Raw genomic sequence first — 20946 nt, forward strand, 5'->3', positions numbered from 1 at the left:
TTTTTCTTGTTTTGGATATGTCCATTAGGAAGTTAGCTGTGACTGGCCAGTTCATTCAGCAGAAGGTAAATCACTGTTCTAGATGCTAAAGATACAGACATGAAAGAGAGAGCTTTCCTTCCTTTGCTAAGCTTGTGTTCTCATTGAAGGGTGATAGAACATAAACATGTAAACCAATAAATAAGATAATTTGGGGTATAGATAAGGGATATGAAGATGATAAAATGGGATAATGTAATGGAAGAGGGGGGGCTGCTTTAACTAGGATAGTCAGGGGTAAGTCTTGCAGTAAGCAAAGTAGATATGAACATCTACAGAAAGAGTGTTCCTAGGTGATGGAACCATAAGTGCAAATGTCCTGAGACAGACATGAACTTATTTGGTGTGTGTGGTCAGAACCTAGTGAGTGAGGGGCAAGTGGGAAGAGACAAGATTGAAGAGTCTGGCAGGGGCCAGTCATGTAGGGCATGATGGACCACGTAAGGATTTCAAGTAGGAAGCCTTTGTAGGTTTTAAGCAGGAAAGTGGTGTCATGTGAACTGACTTACACCTTTGAAAGATCATTCTGGCTGCTCTGTGCAAGCTGGGCATTAAGGGAGAAGCATGGAGGAAGAGGAATTGGTTAGGAGCCTGTTGCAATAGGCAGATAAAAGGTATTGCTCACTTGACTTGTAGCCATGGAGAAGTGGTTTCTACTGGCTATTTTCAAGCACAGATATTCTTCTGGAAGAGGCAGCACTAGCATGGAAGCCACTTCAGCGTGTGCTTTCCAATGTGCAGTTACAGGATGCGATTTAGAGTCTGTAATAGGACATGGAGAAGGCATGTGTATGATGCTCACAGCTTCCTGTGAAGGAGAGGATAAAATGCCAGGAGGCAGTCTCCTGTGTATAGGAAGGCCAGCATTGTGATCAAGACAGTGTCATGGGGCTGAAACATGCACCCAGGAATATTTAAAAGAGAACATACTGAGTGTTCTACTCTGCTTTGGAGAGCTGTGTATTGTTAATGCCCTTCTCTAAAAGATAAATGTTGCTATCAGGAGTGAGTGATAGAAACACTAGAACACATCACACAATGAATAAAATCATAAAACTTTAAAGGTATGAAACATTTACCATGACCCTGAAAAGGTGGAAGTGTTGGGCACTAAACTAAATGAAGTAAAATTGGTATTAAGAGAGAAATGGGTTATGGTGGAGCTATCTAAGCTGCATTAATTTTATATTCTCCATGTTCTAGAAGACAGATAGATTTTATAATCAATCTAGGTTACTCTTTTAGGAAAAAAAACCTTTCATCTCAAAAAATCATTCACATAAATTTTCATTACAATCACAGTTTTACTAGGAATAAGCTTTTTAACTGGTCTATTATCTAACATAACCTCTTTTAAGATATATAATGTAGAAGGATATCCTAGCTAGCCTAGTTTTATATGTGTAACTTAATAGCAGAAATCACAATATAACTAGAGAAATGAACTAAAATTAGATTGGATTCTGGGATACCAAGGTGCTGCCCTGAAGAAATACACAATTTAGGGGCAAAATAAAAAGTTGTTTGTGTATTTAAACACTTATTTCCCTTCGTTGATCTCTACCCCAAGACTCTGAGATCCAGATGCCTGTTTCTGAGATCCCATTTGAAGTTTGAGGACAAGGAGGGATGGACTTGGACAAGGCACCAGTGTAGAATTGATTTACCTTGTTTTAGATGTCTGGGATGCCTGCTTTTTTTGTAAAAACACAATTTGCCAGCCAGACTGGAAATGCTTTCTGTTTTTTTCATCAAAAATCTTGGGCTCTCTCCTTAGAAGTCTTCTCTGTCAAAGACACTTTTTCTCTTTAACTTTGGTTCTTATGTTCCTTAGGTAAATGAAGAGCAACTAGTTAGGAAAAAGTCACTCTAGAGAAAGACTGCAACTGTGAGATCAGACGGGCAGCATTAGTTAGCTGGTGGGGTTGTGTAGATGCAAGGGAAGGTGTAGCATGATCTGGCTCTGACCTGCCGTTCCCAAACAACCTCCTTCCTCCCTGCTTTTTGCGTCTACATTCCAAGGCCTCTCCTTCCATCTTTGTGGGCATTGGGGCCCTCACAGATTGGTTTGACAGATGTGAAAGAAAGGAATGAAGCTTGCTCTAGGAAGAGCAACTTCTGCTATTTATTCCAACCCACAGATATTTTTTAAATATCTGTCTCTCCATGTTACTTGTAATATTGGCAAATCATGCAAAATATAACTACTCTTGTCTAGCACACTAAGAGACAGTTTCCCAGGATTCAAATTGCCATCAGCCCATCACGATGCCTTTAAGGCTTCTCCATCTGAAGTCTTGCAGGTACCTCAAGGTAAAGATATATAAAACTGAAGTCATGATCTCTGTTCTCCTCACCTCACCTCAGAAAACATCTACCCTTTCTCCTGTTTCTTCCTTCAGTGGTAGCACCATTCTTCCATTACCCAACTGAATAATCTAGGAGTCATCATACTCTTGTATCTTTCCTGCCCATTTCATGCAGTCCATCTCCTAATTACTTTTCTAATCCTTCAATACTTCCCTTTCCTCATTGTCACTGCCCCAGTTCAGGCTCTCATGGTTTCTCCTTTGGAATTTGGAAACATCTGATGTTTTTGCCTTTATTTGCATGCAGATCATTTTGTTCACCCAGTGTTGTCTATTAAATGAGACTCTGACCAATGAGGTGAGTGAAATTCAAATCTCACAGGAGGATGGATAGATGAAGATCGTTACTTCTTGAAGCTCAGCAAGCTGTTGTAGTGTGTGGCTAGGGTTTAGAATCAATGAGGGACTGGAGAAATTTCTAATGTCTTAACCAGGCCATATACAAGGTCTTCACGACCTTGGACATCTTATCTGCTGCCACTTCTGCATCTGAATTCACAATAAGTAACCATGAACGACTTGTGCTTCCTTTTACTTTCATGCTGTTGCATACCATTCCTTGGTTCTGTGCCTTGGTCTGTGGGGATTCGTCCATCAGAAATGTTCTGGAACTAAAGCACTGTTTCTGTGGAGTACCATTTTATTTTATTCCCCATCTTGGTACATATTGAGTTGGCTCGTGAAAACCTCCAAAAATGATTAGGGGCTTCTGTGCTTCTCTGTATTTCCTCTCTTTTCCTTCTCTTTATCCTTTTAACGTCCATGTAGTTCATGCAGTCAGACAGACATGCAGCGCGTCGGGGGCTTTTACATGTTGTTTCTCAATTTAATGCTCACCACACCCTATGGAGTAGAGCAGGGACCTGTTACTTTTCCACTTTACAGATGTAGAGATGGAGGTTCTTTTTATTTTTATCAACCTGACTTAATACATATACACTTAAGTCTCTGCAGATTATATGTTGACAAGGGTCCACAATGTACTATGACCTGTTTCAATTACAATTAGCTACTTAATTACTAAAGGGGCTTGGGTGTAGTTTTTGTTTCTAGAAGCTTGTTGGTAAATCCATAATTCGAGTAAACCTAATTTCATAATATTCACTCACTATTGTTTAGAAGCCTAATCACCTTGGAATTTTCCAGGCCCCATTTTCCACTTATGTAGCCCACCATCATCTTTTGGTCAGTTTGGTCCATGGCACCTCTGCGAGAGAGAAGGGAAAACCTGTATGGTTGGTTTTAGATGTTGATTTTTGAAGCCTGTACTGTGAGTCCCTTAAATTACTTGATCAAGTCTTGAAGATCCAAATGTAGTGTTGGGACTGTGCGGTTGGGCCTAATCATAGTACTAAAAACAGTTCTTTGCAGTGAAAAGAAGAGAAGAGGACTTTGAGTGCCTCAGTGAAGCGGTCCATGTAGATTAGCCCCTGTCTCAGGCCATGGTGTTTCCCACTTCCTGCCTCCAGTCTAGCAAGGCTCCTTGCATTTTTATTTTATTTTTTATTTTTGTCTGAAAGTTAGGCCCATCGGACTAGTTTACGAGACCATGGCTTTTATTCAAAAATTTTTGCTCTTCTTGAATTTAAAAACTAGAAGAAATTATCAACAGCAAAGGACTGTATTTGACTTCTGTCATTTTTGAACAAAGTCACACAGTTTGAGCAGATCCATGAGAATAAGGATTTCCCTTCTGCTGCCTGGAAGGAGCAAAAGATCATTTTATTTAAAATAAATCTGTTGAGATACATGTTGCTGATACCTAATCAAGCTCTGAATTTGAGTTCAATCAGAGCTTTGATGAAAGAAAGGGGAAAGGAAACTTGAAAGAATGCTGTCCCATTCATGAAGAGCTTGCATGTTTCCAGCTTCCAAGTAAATGGAATAATGGCTCCATGCATTTCCATCCAGGCATTTTCCACCCTGAGAATAATGCCCTTCCTGGCTTCTCAGTGAATAATGCATTATTTCTGAAACTCAAGAGGCATTCCTTTCATTTTCCTTTATGTTCTCTTTCTGAGTGATTTTCAAGCAAGAAAATTCAAGGACTTAAAATAAATGCTTTATTAACATTTTTACTTGAAGTTCCAATAGCTTCTTGGCTATTATCTCCTGATGTTTGAAATATTATTTTTTTTCTCTCTAAGGAAAGTCTAAGGTCATTGTATTTATTAGAAAATAAAGCACCTTGGACAGTCTTCAAAGTGAATGGCAGTTTAAAACCAATACACATTTGTGTTTTAGAACAAAGAGCTTTATGGGGGTACTTTTTTCTTTATTTTCATTTCTCTGCTGAAAAGGTTCAAAAAAGAAAGCTCACATTAAAAAAAACTGGGTTGCTTGGAAGCTAAATCTTGTTTGTTTACATTTTGTGAAACTCATTCCTTGAGGCTAGTCCAAATTCACCACTCCAGTCCAAGTCTGCATTCACCTAGGCCAGTGCCATTTAAATCTAAAGATTCAAAAGCTCTTCTGGGATCATCTCCGTTTGCTGTCTCTTCATTGCGTAGCCTGATCACACATACGGGGTGCGATGTAATGGGACGTGACAGCGCCCACCGGTTCTATTGGCTCATGTTCTCTTAGCTGAGGTAGGGTAACACAGTGGTAGATTTTAATGCTATTTCACAACCTTCATTTTCCTTGGGAGCTAAATGAGTGATTTCAGGAACTAAATAAGCTGGAATTAAGAATATAATCTATATTTTCATTCCTTTTACAGTTATAGTAAAATCTTACTGTTTCGGAATAGTTAGGGAAGAAAGAGAACAAAGTTGATCTAAATTTGTAAAACATCCAAAACATAAAATTTGGTTCAAAATATTTTATTAACTTCAAGAAGTGGGAGTATAACAGTATTTTCTGGAGTGTGGACTCTGGATCTAGCCTCTAAAAGCAGAAACTCTGGGGTCTGTCTTCTCTTTGCCATTTTCCAGTACCATGGCCTTGAGCAAGTTATTTAACTTCTGGGTCTCAGTTTCTTTATCTGCATGATGGGATAATACTTGCTATCTCATATGGCTATTGTGCAGATTAAAGGAGTTAATATTTATAAAGCATTTGGAAAAGCACCATTTTAGTGATTGCTGAATAAAAATAAAAGTAAACAAACATCGTTGGAAATTGCTGTTTTCAAATAGGCTCAGGCTACTGAGCAGATACTAACAATATTATTGTTGTTATTGTTACTACTACAATAAACCGGGTGATTATTTTGTTAGCACTCATTTACTCCTTACAACAAACTTAATGAGGTAAATATAATCATTCCTTTTTTTTCGATGAGAAAACTGAGGTATGAAAAGTAATTTGCCTAAGTTCACCTACTTCATTAAACAATAAAGCAAGGATTTGAGCCCAGTCAACCTGAATCCAGAAACTGTGCCTTAACTAAATATTAAATGACATTTGTCACAGTACTTATCTTTTTGCCTAAAAACACTCTCATGCTATTAAAAACCCTAACTCTATAAGTATCAAAGTGTATGTCCTGAATGAAGTTTTTCATGTCTCATGCTTCATCTATGTCTCATAAATACTCAATGTTAGTAGAGTCTGAATTAATGAGGTTTTATTACATTGATTATTTTATTGTCAGTAAAACTTTTTCTGATTACTTCAGAATATGAACATTTTCTTTCAAACGGTGATCTGGTGGCTTTGCATCTCGGTATTTTATATGGAACTGAAATAGTTTCACCTTATGGTTGTTTGCTTCATAATTATACTTTTTGTTCTCTCTTTTAAATCCTTCCGACCCCTCGCCCCGGCCTTGTAGGTGCCTTTATCATCTGCTGGACCCCTGGGCTGGTCTTGCTGCTTCTGGACGTGTGCTGCCCGCAGTGTGACGTCCTGGCCTACGAGAAGTTCTTCCTTCTGCTGGCCGAGTTCAACTCTGCCATGAACCCCATCATCTACTCCTACCGCGACAAGGAGATGAGCGCCACCTTCAGGCAGATCCTGTGCTGCCAGCGCGGCGAGAGCGCCGGCGGCCCGGCGGAAGGCTCGGACCGCTCGGCCTCCTCCCTCAACCACACCATCTTGGCCGGAGTTCACAGCAATGACCACTCCGTGGTTTAGAAAGGAAACGGAGGGAGGCCAGCCGGCAGCATCTGTTGAGGGGTGAAGAGCCTCCCCCCACCCAAATGCCAGGGCAAGGTGTGGGGGCGAGAGAGAGGGGGAAGCGAACTCATGTACTTAAACACTAACCAATGGCAGTATTTGTTCCTAGACCCAACAAGACTTGATATATGTTGAAAATTAGCTTATGTGACAGCCCTCATCTGGATCCCCATTCCTTCTGGAAGTAGCAAGTGGAGCTCTTAGAATGGAATTCGTAAATAGACTCTGGAGTGTCCATTTAGATAGAAGACAGCAACTAGACTTCCAAAGATCTTGTGTGGTTTGGTGCAAGTCAGAAGAAACACTGACTAATTGAATCCACAACTTCATTTACATACAGGCTTCCCTTTTTTATTTTTAAAGGATACATTTCATTTAATAAACATGTTTATGCCTATCAGTATGCTTGTGATGGATAAGACGATAGACTGTTTTTAAACTACCGTAACTTCATTTTTTCCCCCTTATATAGGAAAACTGTAAATTAGAGTTATTTTTTTAGAAAGCATGCATGTAATGTATGTATGCAGTATGCTTTACTTAAAAAAGATAAAAGGGTATTGATTTTAAATCTTCTAGGAAACAGGAGAACCTGGATGTTAAAGCCAGTATTTGTTTAGGTTATGAAACAAAACAATGCTCTAATGACAATATTACCTTTTTAAAGTGTCGTAACACGTATAAAACAAAAAATGGGATCTAAGTTTATTACCAAAATAATATGTACTCTAAAAAAGTCATAGAACAAGGAGCTTAGTAATATTGTTCCCACATATTTATGATACCCAAGTACATTCTAATTATTAGTACATCAGAGGAATTTTTAAATAGCCTGTGTTTTTCTGTATTATGAAATAATACATAGTCATTGTAGAAAACTTGAAAAATGCAGAATGTATAAAATAGAAAAAATAATTACTGATAATATCACAACCCAGAAGTAACCACCATTAACAGCTTTCCCCCGTGTATGCCTATATGTATATTATATACCTTTTTATATAATTGGGATCATACTATAAACAATTTTATAACCAGTTTTTTTCCACTACAGAATTGCCACATTTTCCTATGGCATTAAAAATTTTACAAAAACATAATTTTTATGGCTATATAATATTCCATTTAATGGATGCAACTCAGTTTATTTAACCATTTCCATATTGTTGACTACTTAGGTTATTTCTAATTTTCATTATTATAAATGATGTTGAAAAAATTTTGTGTACATAAGACTTTGTCCATATAATTGATTATTTACTTAGGATATGTTCCCATGAAGGATTTTTTTAAAATGTGAAATGTCTTTTTATGCTCATACCTTTTATAAAAAGGGATTTCCTGCTTTGCACCTCATGGGTGACAATTGTGAGGAAAGCCAGTAAAATTACCTTTTTACAAAGGAAGTTCAGTGGTTAGTGTAGTGACTTTTTTTTACATAACAAGAAGGACTAGAAATAGTCAACTGTCACAAATAACCAGAATACCTTATTAAAATGTCTAGCAATTCCAAATTTTGTTTGAGGGACCAATTATTAAGCTCTTGGTAGCCACAACTGTAATGTAGAATTCAAGAAAATGCAAAGAAATACAACGTGCCAAGTGAATGAAGGATCTTCATATTAAATATCTTGGGACCCTTCTGTAGCCAATTGGTTGAGCATCAACATGTGACTGGATACTGTGTATTCTCTAAGAATCACCCCAGATAGTCTGCTACCATATGAGGTGACACCTGTTTAACTCACTTTCTAGGTAAACTAGGAATTGCACGTTTGTTGTCATAAGTAACCAGTCAAGTCACAGTCATGAAGCAGGTATTGGAAAGTCAGGAGTAGGGTTTAAGAGAAAGATGTCCAGAAGATGGTTGTCTAGGGAGGAGGGAGTCAGTGCATGGTCACCATTTGAACAGAGGGCTGACTAGTCATGTTCCCAAAGTGAAAAGAATATGGGGAACCAGTTAGCAGAAAGGTGTTCGCACATACTTCATACAATATACAGAGCATTCGATGTTGGAAGTAAAATAAATGAACCTGGAATTTTACTCATGTGCATGTATTCTGAAGGCGATGTGGACTATTTAAAATGAAAAGCATACTAATTGGACCTTAATAAATCATTTTCAATCAGTGTTTGGTCACGTGTGGTTGTGGTCAGTGCTGTTTCTCTTGCTCAAGCTTTCGGTTTGCATTGCACGGTGCCTTTCTTCTTGTGACCTCCTCTATTTCCCTGCCGCAGGGGCTTCTGAGTTCTGTGGTGAAGCCACCACCATATGCTTCCCCAGCTCAGAACTGCTTTTTTCAACGTGAGCAATAAGTCTTTCCAGTGTCCCAGAGATGGTGGTTTATGTTGCATTAAAGGAGGGATAACATCTTCGGACGATATAATACTTTGACAGTATAATTGGCAGAGTAAATTTCTTTTGAAAGAGCTGATTTGATCAGACCTTTATTTTGGCTTATGAAAAACTCTCACTAGGAGTTTATAAAGTCACAGTGGTCTTTGTGCTTATAGATTTAGTAACTAAAGATAAAAATGACAGGTACCTTCCAGTGATATGCTAATTATATTCTTTTCACTATATTGCTAAGATGTTGGAAAAATACATATCATGTTTATTCAAATGAATGTCTCAATGACCATTTGGAAGAGAATCCTGTACCTTTAAATTGAGGCGGATGCAAGATTTTTAGAAATCGAAGGTCTTAGAACTCTTTATGACTTATTCAGAGCTCACAGACAGCAGTCCCCTCTTCTCCACGGTTTCAGTTCCCCATGGTCCACTACGGTCTGAAAACACTACACGGAAAACTCCAGAAAGAATAAGTTTTAAATTGCGCGCTCTTCCGAGTAGCGGGGCGAAATCTCGCGTGACCCGCTTCGTCCCGCGAGACTGTTGGGCGTCTGGGCGCGGAGGCGCTGCGCTGCGGCCCTGGTGGCCATGTTGGTTCCCCGCGGGGCCGTCACAGGCCTGCGGTGGTGGTGTGCAAGTCGCCCTCATTTTGCTTGGTAATGGCCCCAAAGGGCTAGAGCGGCGATACTGTGGGTGCGCCACCGAGAAGCCCCAACGTGCTTCCTTTAAGCGAAAAGGTGAACGTTTTCAGCTTAATAAGGAAAGAAAATCATTTGCCGAGGTTGCGAAGATCTACGGTAAGAACGAATCTTCCACCCGCGAGATAGGCTATTTTGAGAGAGAGAGAGAGAGACCGCGTTCACGTGACTTTCACTACAGTACGTTGTTGTAACCGTTCTGTTTTATTATTAGTTGTTAATGTCTTACTGTGCCTGGTTTAGACATGAACCTTTATCATGGGCGGGCCTGGATACGAAGCAGCAGCAGGTGGGGGGGGTTGGTGCTGCCTGTGGCTCAGGCACCCGCCGCGGGACTCGCGGCCTGTCGGGGGTGAGAGGGCTACTGTATTGCCCTCTTTCGTGTAGTAAGACAGCAGTTTCCAGATTCATTTCGCTTTGCGCAATTGTCAGTCTTAGCGGTTTCCCATTCTCTTTCCTAATTATTGCTTTCGGCTCCGCTCTTCATCTTCTTTCTAATTTCTTCCCTTGCTCTCTCAACGTCTGGGCGTAATTGTGTGATACTTCTAGCCCTTTTTAAACCCAGAGTGTGGTTCATGCTAGATAAAAGCTGTAGAAACAGGTATTTATCAGGTCCCTGCGGACCAAGCAGCACATTTTTATGTAAAGACCTTTGGAAACGAATTTCTTATTTTTTAACGCCAAGTGAGCCTCACCTGATCCCAAACTCTCAGGAGGATTAGGCTTCATCTGTGTGTTGGGATGGGTTGGGATTTAGGCACCATCGGACAGAAGAAGTGTGTGTAACTAGGAGCCAAAGTGGGCTCCAAAGCAGGGACCGTTCGTTCTGTAATAGTCACCTGTACCTTGTATAGTCTGCATATAAAACTCTCTCATTCTTCCTTTAAATTTATAATGCTCATATTCACAGATTATTCATTAATAATCTGTGTAATGGTGTAGCATGTAAAGACCATTTTTAAATCTAAAGTAGAGGCTGGATAACTAAGACCTATTGGCCAAATCTACCTGTTTTTTTATGACCTATGTGCTAGGGGTGGGTTTTACATTTTTAAATGACTGGGAAAAAGAATATTTTGTGATGCATGAAAATTATATGAAATTCAAATTTTATCATCCGTAAGTAGAGTTTTATGGGAACACAGTCACACTCACTAGGTTATGTTTCGTTTATGACTGTTTTTGTACTACAACAGTGGAAATTAATAATTGCAACAAGACTGTTCTTCGAAATCTAAACTATTTACTATCTGACCCTTTGCAGAAAAAGTGTGCCATCCTCTGGTTTAGAGAATTCCACTTTCAATCATGCCATCCTCATTTTACTGTATGTTTATTAGAAGAGGAAAGAAAAATTGGGCACACTATGATCTTTTAAGCTCTAGAGTGCAGAGAAAATCACAAATGCATTTTTATAATAATCAATTTTTATTTTGAAGTGATCTCAAACTTACAGAAAAGTTTGCTGAATTTATAGAACATTTTCCCTGAACCATTTCTAAGTTGCCAACATGATGTTCCATCACCCTTGATACTGTGTAATTCTTACGGACAAGGACATTGTCTTCCATCAGCTCAAGGCAATCATCAAAATCAGGAAATTAACATGGGTACATAAATTACCATTTAATTCACAGATCCCATTCAGTTTTAATCTCTTTTTCTAGTAATGTTTCTTATAGCAAAAGAATCTAGTCTAGGATTCCTGGTTGTATTTAGTTGTCATATCTCTTAAGTCTTCAATCTTAAACAGTCCCTCAGTCTTTCCTTGACCTTTATGCCCTTGACATTTAAAGATCACAGGTCAGTTATTTTATAGAATGTCCCTCAATCTGAGTTTGTCTGATATTTCCTCATGATTAAATCATATTATTTATCTTTCACAGAATAACATGGTGATAAGTGATAAACTAGATTCATTAAAATGTAAAACATCTACTCTGTGAAAGACACTGTCAGAGAATGAGAAGACAGCCCACAGACTAGGAGAAAATATTAGCAAAGTACATATCTGATAAAGGACTATGATTAAAAAAATATACAAAGAACTCTTAAAACTCAACAATAAACAGTGCAATCAAAAAATGGGCAAAAGACCTGAACTGGCACCTCACCAAAGATGATATATAGATGGCAAATAAACATGTAAAAAGATACTCAACATCATATGTTCTTAAGAAATTATAAATTAAAAGACCAATGGGGTACCAGTATACACCTATTAGGATGGCAGAAATCCAAAACTCTGACAGCATAAAAGGCTGGCAAGAATATGGGATAATTGGAACACTTGCCCATTGCTGGTGGGAATGCAAATGGTATAGCACTTTGGAAGACAGTGTGGTGGTTTCTTATAAAATTAAACATCCTCTTACCATGTGATCCAGCAATTGTGCTCTTTGGTATTTTACTCAAAGGTGCTGAAAACTTATCTCCACACAAAAACCTGCATATGGTTGTTTAAAGCAGGGGCAATAGTTTTTAGTTTTTTAGAAGCCTTGTTATTTGGATGGTTCTTAGAGGCACCAACTTAGATCTCTCTGAAATCTGAAGAAAATATTTTACAGTTAGAAACTTAGTTTCCTCTTTAGAGCATGTTTTCCTGACAGTGCCCTTAATTTGTTCTTTGCCTGAATCTGTTTTTTTACTTCACATCATTTGCCATTTTTAGAAATTGACAACTTTCAAACCAAACAGTTCCTGGATCCTTTATATTTAACATTCTTCTCTTTAGCTCATCTCTCTCATGCTGCATTTTACTATAAATGGCAAAATGAAGACAGACAAAACCTCCAAAACTGTACCTGGAAATCTCCTTTGTTAAACCACCAAGTTCATAGGTACATTTTCTACTTTCCATGTTACTGTGAGTGTTAAGTTTTCATTTCTTTGGGGTGTATACTTAGGAGTGGAATTGCTGGATCATAGAGTAACTCTATGTTTAACTTCTAAGGAACTGCCAGCCTGTTTACCAAAGCTGCTGTACCATTTTACATTCCAACCAGCATTATGTGAGGGTTCCAGATTCTCCACACTTGTTATATACTCTGCTGGAACCTTGATTTTGACTTTGTGAGATACAAGCAAAGAAATTAGTTGAGTGCAGTGGACTTCTGACCTACAAAATAGTGAGAAGTAAATCTGCCACTGTTTTAAAAGGACCTGCTTTCCTCCAGTTTCCAATACCAGTTTTCTCACTTTCTTTTAAGTCTTTACCATAGCAGCAGCCTTGAAGGCCACATTTATGACTCTAGCTTGGAAATTTCACGTTGTCACTTCTGTGGTGTTATTAGAACATATTACTGAATAACTTTTGCTGGGGTCTCCCCAAGTTCAATCCTGCTCCTATTCTGTTCGTACCTTTTCTTACTAGGTACTTTTATCTATTGCCATGATTAAAAAAATATCTATAAACTCACAGCTAAATTTTTTTCTGTGACTGCTGCATGGGCTCTGGACCCCCTACACTAAGGTTTCTCACGATGTAAGAAAAAAATATAAAAGCCCTAATTTGTTCTTCAGGTTTCTGTTAATCGCAGCTGAATGCATTTCTACTTACATATTCATCATATTACATATCTCATGTATATTTATGTATATTTTGTATTTCAAAACTAGGATTATACTTTACCTAGTGAAGCGTTTATTAAACATATATATGCTATGTTAAACACTATGCCGCATATTTGATAAAGAGTGGTAAGAAAGAAAGATATTGTACCTATCCTCACAGAGCTTACAGTGTAGAAATATTACAGTGAGGTGAATATTATAGGGGATTTAACCTTGTCTGAGAAGCGGGAGTGGGGCAGCAAATAAGGCTTCACCGAGAAAGTGATTTTAAAGTTTACAGCTGAGGACTGTGTGTTACCTAGGTGAAAAGGTCATGGGAAGGTTGATGCAATGTTGTGTGTATAAGTTTTAAAGCATAAACTGGAGTACTGGAAAGATTATGTACACAGAGCTTGAAATAAAGGGGCTAGAGCAGGGATGATTATTAGGCAGAACTCTCTAATTCACACTAAGGAGTTTTTTCTTTATTCTAAGGACAGTGAGCTCCTCAAGGGTTTCAAGGCAGGGAGAAAAATGATGACATATGCAGGTTTGAAACTTCCTAATTGGATAATGGTTTTGATGGGGACATGAGTGGATAAAAGGAGATCAGGATGCTACTTATGGTGAAATGATGTTACTTTAGACTAAGGTGTTGGTGGTAGAGATGAAAAATGTGGGAATATTTTAACTATATGTAAGAGATTACATATAGTGAGACAAAAACCAACCAAGACTTAGTAATATGGGCTGTGTGTTATAAGGGAAAGTGAAATAATACAGAAAATTTTCTTGCCTCTGGCTTAAGCATCTGCATGGTAGTGGTACCATTTACTAAGACAAGAAAATTCAGAGAAGGATCAGATTTGGGGTGAAGGTAGGGAGGAGACTATGTGCTCATTTATAGATGTGTTTGGTAGTTGCTACCTCTGAAACATCTATGAGACAGTTCAATTTTGGTTCGATTTTGTCTAATTTAAAATTAATTTATTGTAAAATTTAAATTATTATTTCACATATAATAGAGAAAGGAATTATAAATTCAAAATAATCATATAGATACACATATATATAGTGTCCCCCAAAATGTATATACACACTAAATAATTATAAAGGCAGTGCTTATTAAAATACATTTCATTTTCAAAACTGAGCTATCAGCTGTTAAAGTGCGTATCCATTTTTTGGGAATATATATATGTGTGTGTATAATACACACACACACACACACACATATATATATGTGTAGCCTAAAATTATGTGGATAAATTGAGTATATTTTATTTTTTTAAGTGCTATGGAAAATAAGAATCATTAAGTACCCTAATTATTCACTGCATTAATTTATACAAGTATATTGGAGGAGAACTGGCATAATAGACTTCAAGTATCATCTATACATTAATGAGACATTGGCCCCACCCAGGACATTTAATAGGAAGTTTCAGGACTCCTGGGGAAGTCAAACCTAACTAAAGCTCAATGTCACTATCTCTACTAGAGATATTTTCTCTCCTTAATGACCAGAGCACAGGTCTCTAGAAGAAGCAGAATAGTGTAATTCAGTGGCTTTCAACTCAATATCAAGACCAGTGCCTACCTTTATTAACAATTTTTTGTTTAAAAAAGTATTATTCTGAAATGAGATTCTAATATAATACAACCTACCTAATTCATAATTTAGAAAAATATATAGCCTGACTGGTGTGGCTCAGTGGTTGAGTGTCGACCCATGAACCAAAAGGTCACCAGTTCGATTGCTGGTCAGGGCACATTCCTGGGTTTTGAGCTCCATCTCCAATAGGGAGGGTGCAGGAGGCAGCAGATTGATGTTTCTGTCTCTCTCTCTCTCCTTTCCTCTTGCTCTAAAAAATCAATAAAAACATATTTTTAAAATATATATATATATATAAAATTCTCTGATTGTAATATAATGGAAACCATGAAAAGAAACTAATTTAGAGTAAAATGATGTTTAATATATAAATGCTCAAAAAGCATAGAAACTACAGTAGAGGAAATAATAATGAAGCAGTCAGATGTTTGTACTATGTATGCTGAATAAGTTTAGATTTCAGAGAGACATTTTCAGACAAATGCAGTAATTTCCACCAGTAACAAAATCAGTGAGTCCAACCAATTTAATTACATTAAGTGCAGGGTCACATTACTTAAAGGTCCATGGCTAAGGCAAATGGCAAGCAATGAGCCTACTGAGATTTCCTGGGGTTGGTTGTGTGGGCCCAGACTATCTCCTCCCTACTGTAGTTTGGAGCCTCCTGGTGGCAGTTGCCCTGCTTCAGCTTAATATTAATGAGAAGAATTCGAGATTCTGCACTTTCAATTCTCCTTGAACTGAATTGTAACATCTTACTAGTTCCCTCATTAATTAATGAGCCAAATAAAATCTTTGCCATGTACTCATATAATTTTTGTATGAGAGTCATGATTTTCTCTCTTTAAAAAATAACCACTTAGCACTATCATCTCCCCCAAATAACTTGTTTTACTGTACAAATGCTGAGACCTTGTGGGTGACAAGAGGCTCAAGGTCTGGGATGGGGAAGATTAGAATGTGCATGAATTCATAGCCTGAGGACATGTCAGGAACTATAGACAGCAGCAGTGCATGCTGCAAACACACCAAAGCAAGGCAGGGCCTGCTACACCTGGGCAGAAGCCAGTGTCCAATCCTTGGATATGAGCTGGAACAAACCTGGAATCCTGGGGAGTCTCAGTGATAGGCCACACCTCCTCTTTCCAATGCCATGATATCCATGAGCTTCTTCCTACCTAGATGCCTCAAACGAGGAGAAAATGTAGTGAGGAGAAGTTTCCCAGAGGAAACTGAGTTAAGCTTCAATAAACTAAGGTTTAAAATAATTTTCGAAGTTACCCTGCGTAAGTGAGATTGATTTTTTTCCTATTGAAATAGGACCTCAGAAGATTGAATTCAGTTATGAAGAAATAAAGTAACACTTTCTCATCTCCAAGATGTACCTATAAATTTCAACCACATCATGCACAAATGGGATCATGGCATTTATGTTGCATTGTAATCTTTTCCCCCCTTTGGATACATTTCGTTTTTTATGGTTTTTCCTTCATAAAAATGCTGGGATAGAATCTTATATATCTTCGTGCACTTGTCTGATTACTTCCCTAAGATAAAGTTCTAAAAGTGAAATTGCTGATACAACAATTAAATATGTCTATTCAATTTTGATGCTACTTACTGGATGTCCTTGAAGGTTTCCGGTTATTGGAGAGCCCATTTCCTCTGCCTTCATCAGTACTGGTTTTGAGTAATCTTTTGATTCTTAGCCAAATTGGTATGTATTTATCTGTTTCTTGCTCTTATTTTAATTTTTTGTTTATTGGTGAGATTGAGAGTTTTTTCATAAGTTTATTATTTGTCTTTGTATCCTTTTTCTATTTTTTTTAAATGGGTTATTGGTAATTTTAATTTGGAATTTATTTGTTTTACTAACACTTTGTCATATATAAGGTAAATGTTCTTCCCAGCTTTGATATAATGTCTGTGGCTACATAAAAGTGTTTCGTTTTCCTTTATTTAATTCTATATTATTTTCATTTATGTTTTCTGAACTGTGTGGTATGAGAAATGCTTTGCCCGCCTCCATTTTATAAATGTGTATGGCTATCTTTTATTCCATTTATTTTGTGCTGCTGTTATTTTTAGTGGTTAAATATTTGATATCACTGCAGTTTACTTAAGCGTATGGTAAGAAGTGGAGATGCACCTTTGTTTTCCCCCAAGAGGAAAGACAGTTTTTCTAACACCAGTCATGGAATTATTCATAAATATACCCATGGGTGTTATAAATGTATGTGCCTATGGGGAAAGAGCGAGGATAAGAAAGAGACAAGGTAGTCTGTTGATTCCAGCTCTTTTAGTTTAACAATTTATATAATTTAATATTTATTTCAATAATTTAATATTTATTTTAATTATTACAGTGTTAAATGTTTTAATACAAGACATGGAAACTTACCGATACTATTCCTCTATGTCAGTATTTTTGTAAGTATTCTTATACATTTGTTCTCTTTACAGTTTATAATTAATGTGTCAAATCCCCCCAAATTTGTGAAGTATGAGAGTTCTTTGCTAGATATACAGATGTTTTCTTCCTAATAAAGTTTGTGATTGTCATATTTGATATGTCATAATTTATTTTCTTCTGCTTTAGGTATCAAATTAAGATTGTGAATTTGGCCAAATTCAATGCTTATGGCTTAGAGGGACATGGTTGGACATTTTTTATTCACTTGATAAAATAGAGTTCTTTGTTTGCTTAAATTTATACTTCTATAAATGTTAGTCTTTCCAGGCCTGCTTCTTCCTTTTTAAATTCATTTCCCAACTCTACATTGCTTTTATTTTGGGCAAGTAGCTTATAAACATCAAGAAGCTTCGTTTTGCTTTACTGTTCATTCCGCGAGGCTTTGTGTAATAAGATTGCTTAGGCGTTTCTTTTTAATTTTCTTTATCAAACTTTTATATGTGCTTATTTTTCTTCCTTCTAATTCTCCACTTCGAAATTACTTTTCTAGTTTCTTTGCTGTTATACATTTAAAAGTGTTTTTCAAAAACATTTTAACCTCTGTCAATAAAAACAATGTGTTTCCCTTTTTCCAGTTTTCCTTCCTATTCTTTTATCCAAAATTCCTCATATATTAAAAAAAAAATCTTCATATTTATTTTCATATCCTTTTTTTCATAATGCAGTTTCTTTTGGAAGGACCTTTACTAATATATGCCAACAAGTCCTTAGATAACTGCTTTGCTGGTTATCTAGCTCTTTAGTTTTCTTTATGCCACACCTTCCCCTTTCTTTACCTCTTTATGCTGAATCATTTTTCTTTTGGCTCCATGAATGTTTTTTCTTCCAGAAAGCATACTTTGTATGTGTGAAAATATATTTCATTTTTCCTCTCACATGAACATTTTTTTGACCGAATTGATAATTCTTGGGTAATAATCTCTTTCTTAAGGAATGTTTGAATGTTGCTCAATTGTCTGTAACAGTGAGTGTTGTGGGAATGATAAATGATGTCAGTCTGATACATTATCATAGTGGAGGATTTAACCTTTATTTTGGAATTCAGAAATCAGAAGTTTCTTAGTGTCTATCTTCCTTCTAAATGTCTCTCGTAGACTTGAGAAGAACTAATATTCTCTGTTAGATGTAAAATTCTGTATGTTCTTATTAGATAGGCATATACTCACTATGTTATAAAATCTTTGCTATTTTGCTGTTTTCTGCTTTTCCTGCCAACAACTCAGAAAGACAAATTGAAATCTACTTTGACGGTGCATTTGCCGTTTTTTCCTTGGGGGTCCATGAATTTCTACTCTATGTAGAAATTCTGAGGCTATTTTATTAGAAGCATTCATGTTTAAAATGATCTTCCTAGTGAATTAAATCTTCTATCATTATGTAGTGATGCTTATCATATCAATAATACCTTTTAACATAAGTGTTTTAAAATTTGTTATTAATATAATTGAATGTTTCTTTACTACTACGCCTCAGGACTCAGTGAGTCTTTTTGGTGTAAACTTCAGTCAGCTCAGAGACATTTTAATTTGTTATTTATTTTATGTACTCTCTAGTCCTTCCGGAAGATCTAATTATATAGATGTTGGATCATCCTGATCTACCATTCATATTACTGATCATTTATCATTTACATTAGTGTCTCTTTTTACTCTAATTTCTGTCATAATTCCCACTAGAATGAAAGCTCCATGAGAGCAGGGGTTTATTTGCTTCATGTGTCCCCAGTGTCTGGATGTGAGCTGGAAGGGACAATAGAGGAGATACTTAAATAATATTTATTGAATAGATGAGTGAGTTATTGGTGTACTTGCTCTAATTTATTTTCAGCAGTCCAATGTTTATTTTACTATTTCTGGCCTCTATTAATTTTTTACTGTGTAAATCATCTTTATCTCTCATACAAACTCGTTATTCTCCGATTAGTCCCTTTCCCATAGCACCATACATTAGTTTTATGTGTCCTAGTCTACTAAATTACAATGAAAATGCACAATGTAATTTTTAAAAAGTTTTTCCAGTGTTTGCTATTGACTCTTTCTCTGAGAGGAGGAGTTTTGGCACTAAGCTAGAATATCTTTTTTATCAATAAAGGATACACTTGATCAGTACTGGAGCTGATCCGAGCCATTTCAGCAATTGAGTATGTCATTTTTTGGTGTCCCCAGTATGTCTCAACCTGACCAGCTACTGACTGGAGGAATCTGAGAACAAGCTTTCCTCTGGGTATGGTTAATGGATGGAGATTACAGAGTTCACGCAGTGTTGATTTACAATCAGGAATTCTTAACAGTATTGAACTTCACTGTTACTCTGAAGACCCTCGAAGGCTTGCTGTGGGTGAAGAAAAATAGCGTTAAGGAGAAAAAGATGTCTACATTCAAAGCTTTGGGGCACAGGATTTCTTAATGAAATTGAGAACTTTTTGCCAGGATAGAGTACATAGACACAACTCGTCTCTTCAAAGATAGAGCACCTGACAGAGTGGTGCCAGTGGGAATCTCTAAGTCAGTTGAGTTCTGACTTTGATTTGCACTTCCATTTCTCACTGAGAGGCTCTGCCCACATAGATACTCTTTCTCCCTTCTGGTCACAGACCCCAAGGTGGGGGAGTAGAGACCTAATCTTTTGTTTAGGTTGAGGGGAGCAGGGAGATCTAGTGGTAGTCTGCAACTGGGAGGATTGTTAGGGGAGATAAAACTTCAGTGTCAAAATTCTGGGACAGAGCTCCTGTCGTGACATCTGATTAAATATTGAATTGAGTGCATTTGCTTCTCAAGAATTTGCATATCAGAGTGAGGCATCAAGTTTAGGAAGGGCTGAGGTTGGCTGTGGTTGTCCACCTGGAAGATATCTAGAAGCACATTACAAGAACCATTTCAGATGTCCCTAGTAGAAGAAAGGGGAAAGGCTAGACTACATAAAAAGAGCTCTGGGATCCCCACTTAATATAAGAATTTTCTCGTGTGTGTGTGTGTAGGGGGGGACCTGGGGGTAATTTTGACTAGAGGGGCAGGGAGACATACTCAAAATTATTAATCTATGTAAATCATTTCAGCATCTTACCTTCCCCAAGAAAAAGCTCTTTTCCCACCTTGGCTATTCCCTCTCCACTGCTCTCTGAGGAGCATTTTTCTCTGTCTCACCAGTTCCTGGAAACGGAAAAGACAGAGAAAGCCCTAATTGGAGATGGGAACATAAAGAGGGGAAAGCAACTCGGGAGAGACATGAAGTTGATCTCATAGTAAGTCAAAGGGAAGACAAGGGTTTTGAAATATATTAATAATTATTATTTTGGAATTCTTCTTCAAATGTGACATCACCTAGGAACCAGGTCTACTTGTGTCCAAGATTCATAGTGGTCACAGTTTCCGTTCTTGCTGCCATATCCTCACTGCTGCTTATTCTTAACCAGAGTTCAGAATTCTGACTCTTTCCTAAAATGGCTCTTCAGGCTTCGACTCATGAACATCTGACTCTGACCTCTCAGCTTCCATCACAGGAAGAACCTGATCCTTGACTCCCCATTTTATCAACTCGGCCCATCTCCAAACTCTTCGTGACAAATCTAGTCGCTGATCCTCTCTTCGGATGTTCCACTCCCAGTATTCCTGTTCAAATAGTTATCAGCACTGCAGAGCAGGAGGCATGCTCCTGTTCTACTGTTTTGTAAAACTCTATGTTCCCTTGCATTGGTTCCCAAACAGAATCTTTTCTAAATAGCACTC

General features: G+C 37.4%; 1 protein-coding gene across 8 annotated transcripts in view; it reads left to right on the forward strand.

The window, feature by feature from the left end:
- LPAR1 (lysophosphatidic acid receptor 1) overlaps positions 1 to 8659 on the forward strand; it is a 95079-nt gene extending 86420 nt beyond the window's left edge. For all 8 annotated transcript variants that reach the window (XM_081152094.1, XM_081152092.1, XM_081152095.1 and 5 more), the window contains one exon: positions 6187 to 8659. In XM_081152094.1, the coding sequence (XP_081008220.1) occupies positions 6187 to 6488 (302 nt within the window). In that variant the 3' untranslated portion in view covers positions 6489 to 8659. The remainder of the gene's footprint in view (positions 1 to 6186) is intronic.
- The last annotated feature ends 12287 nt before the right edge of the window (positions 8660 to 20946 follow it).

The sequence above is a fragment of the Miniopterus schreibersii genome (assembly GCF_964146895.1).
Source record: "Miniopterus schreibersii genome assembly, chromosome: 11".
Taxonomy (NCBI): Eukaryota; Metazoa; Chordata; class Mammalia; order Chiroptera; family Miniopteridae; genus Miniopterus; species Miniopterus schreibersii.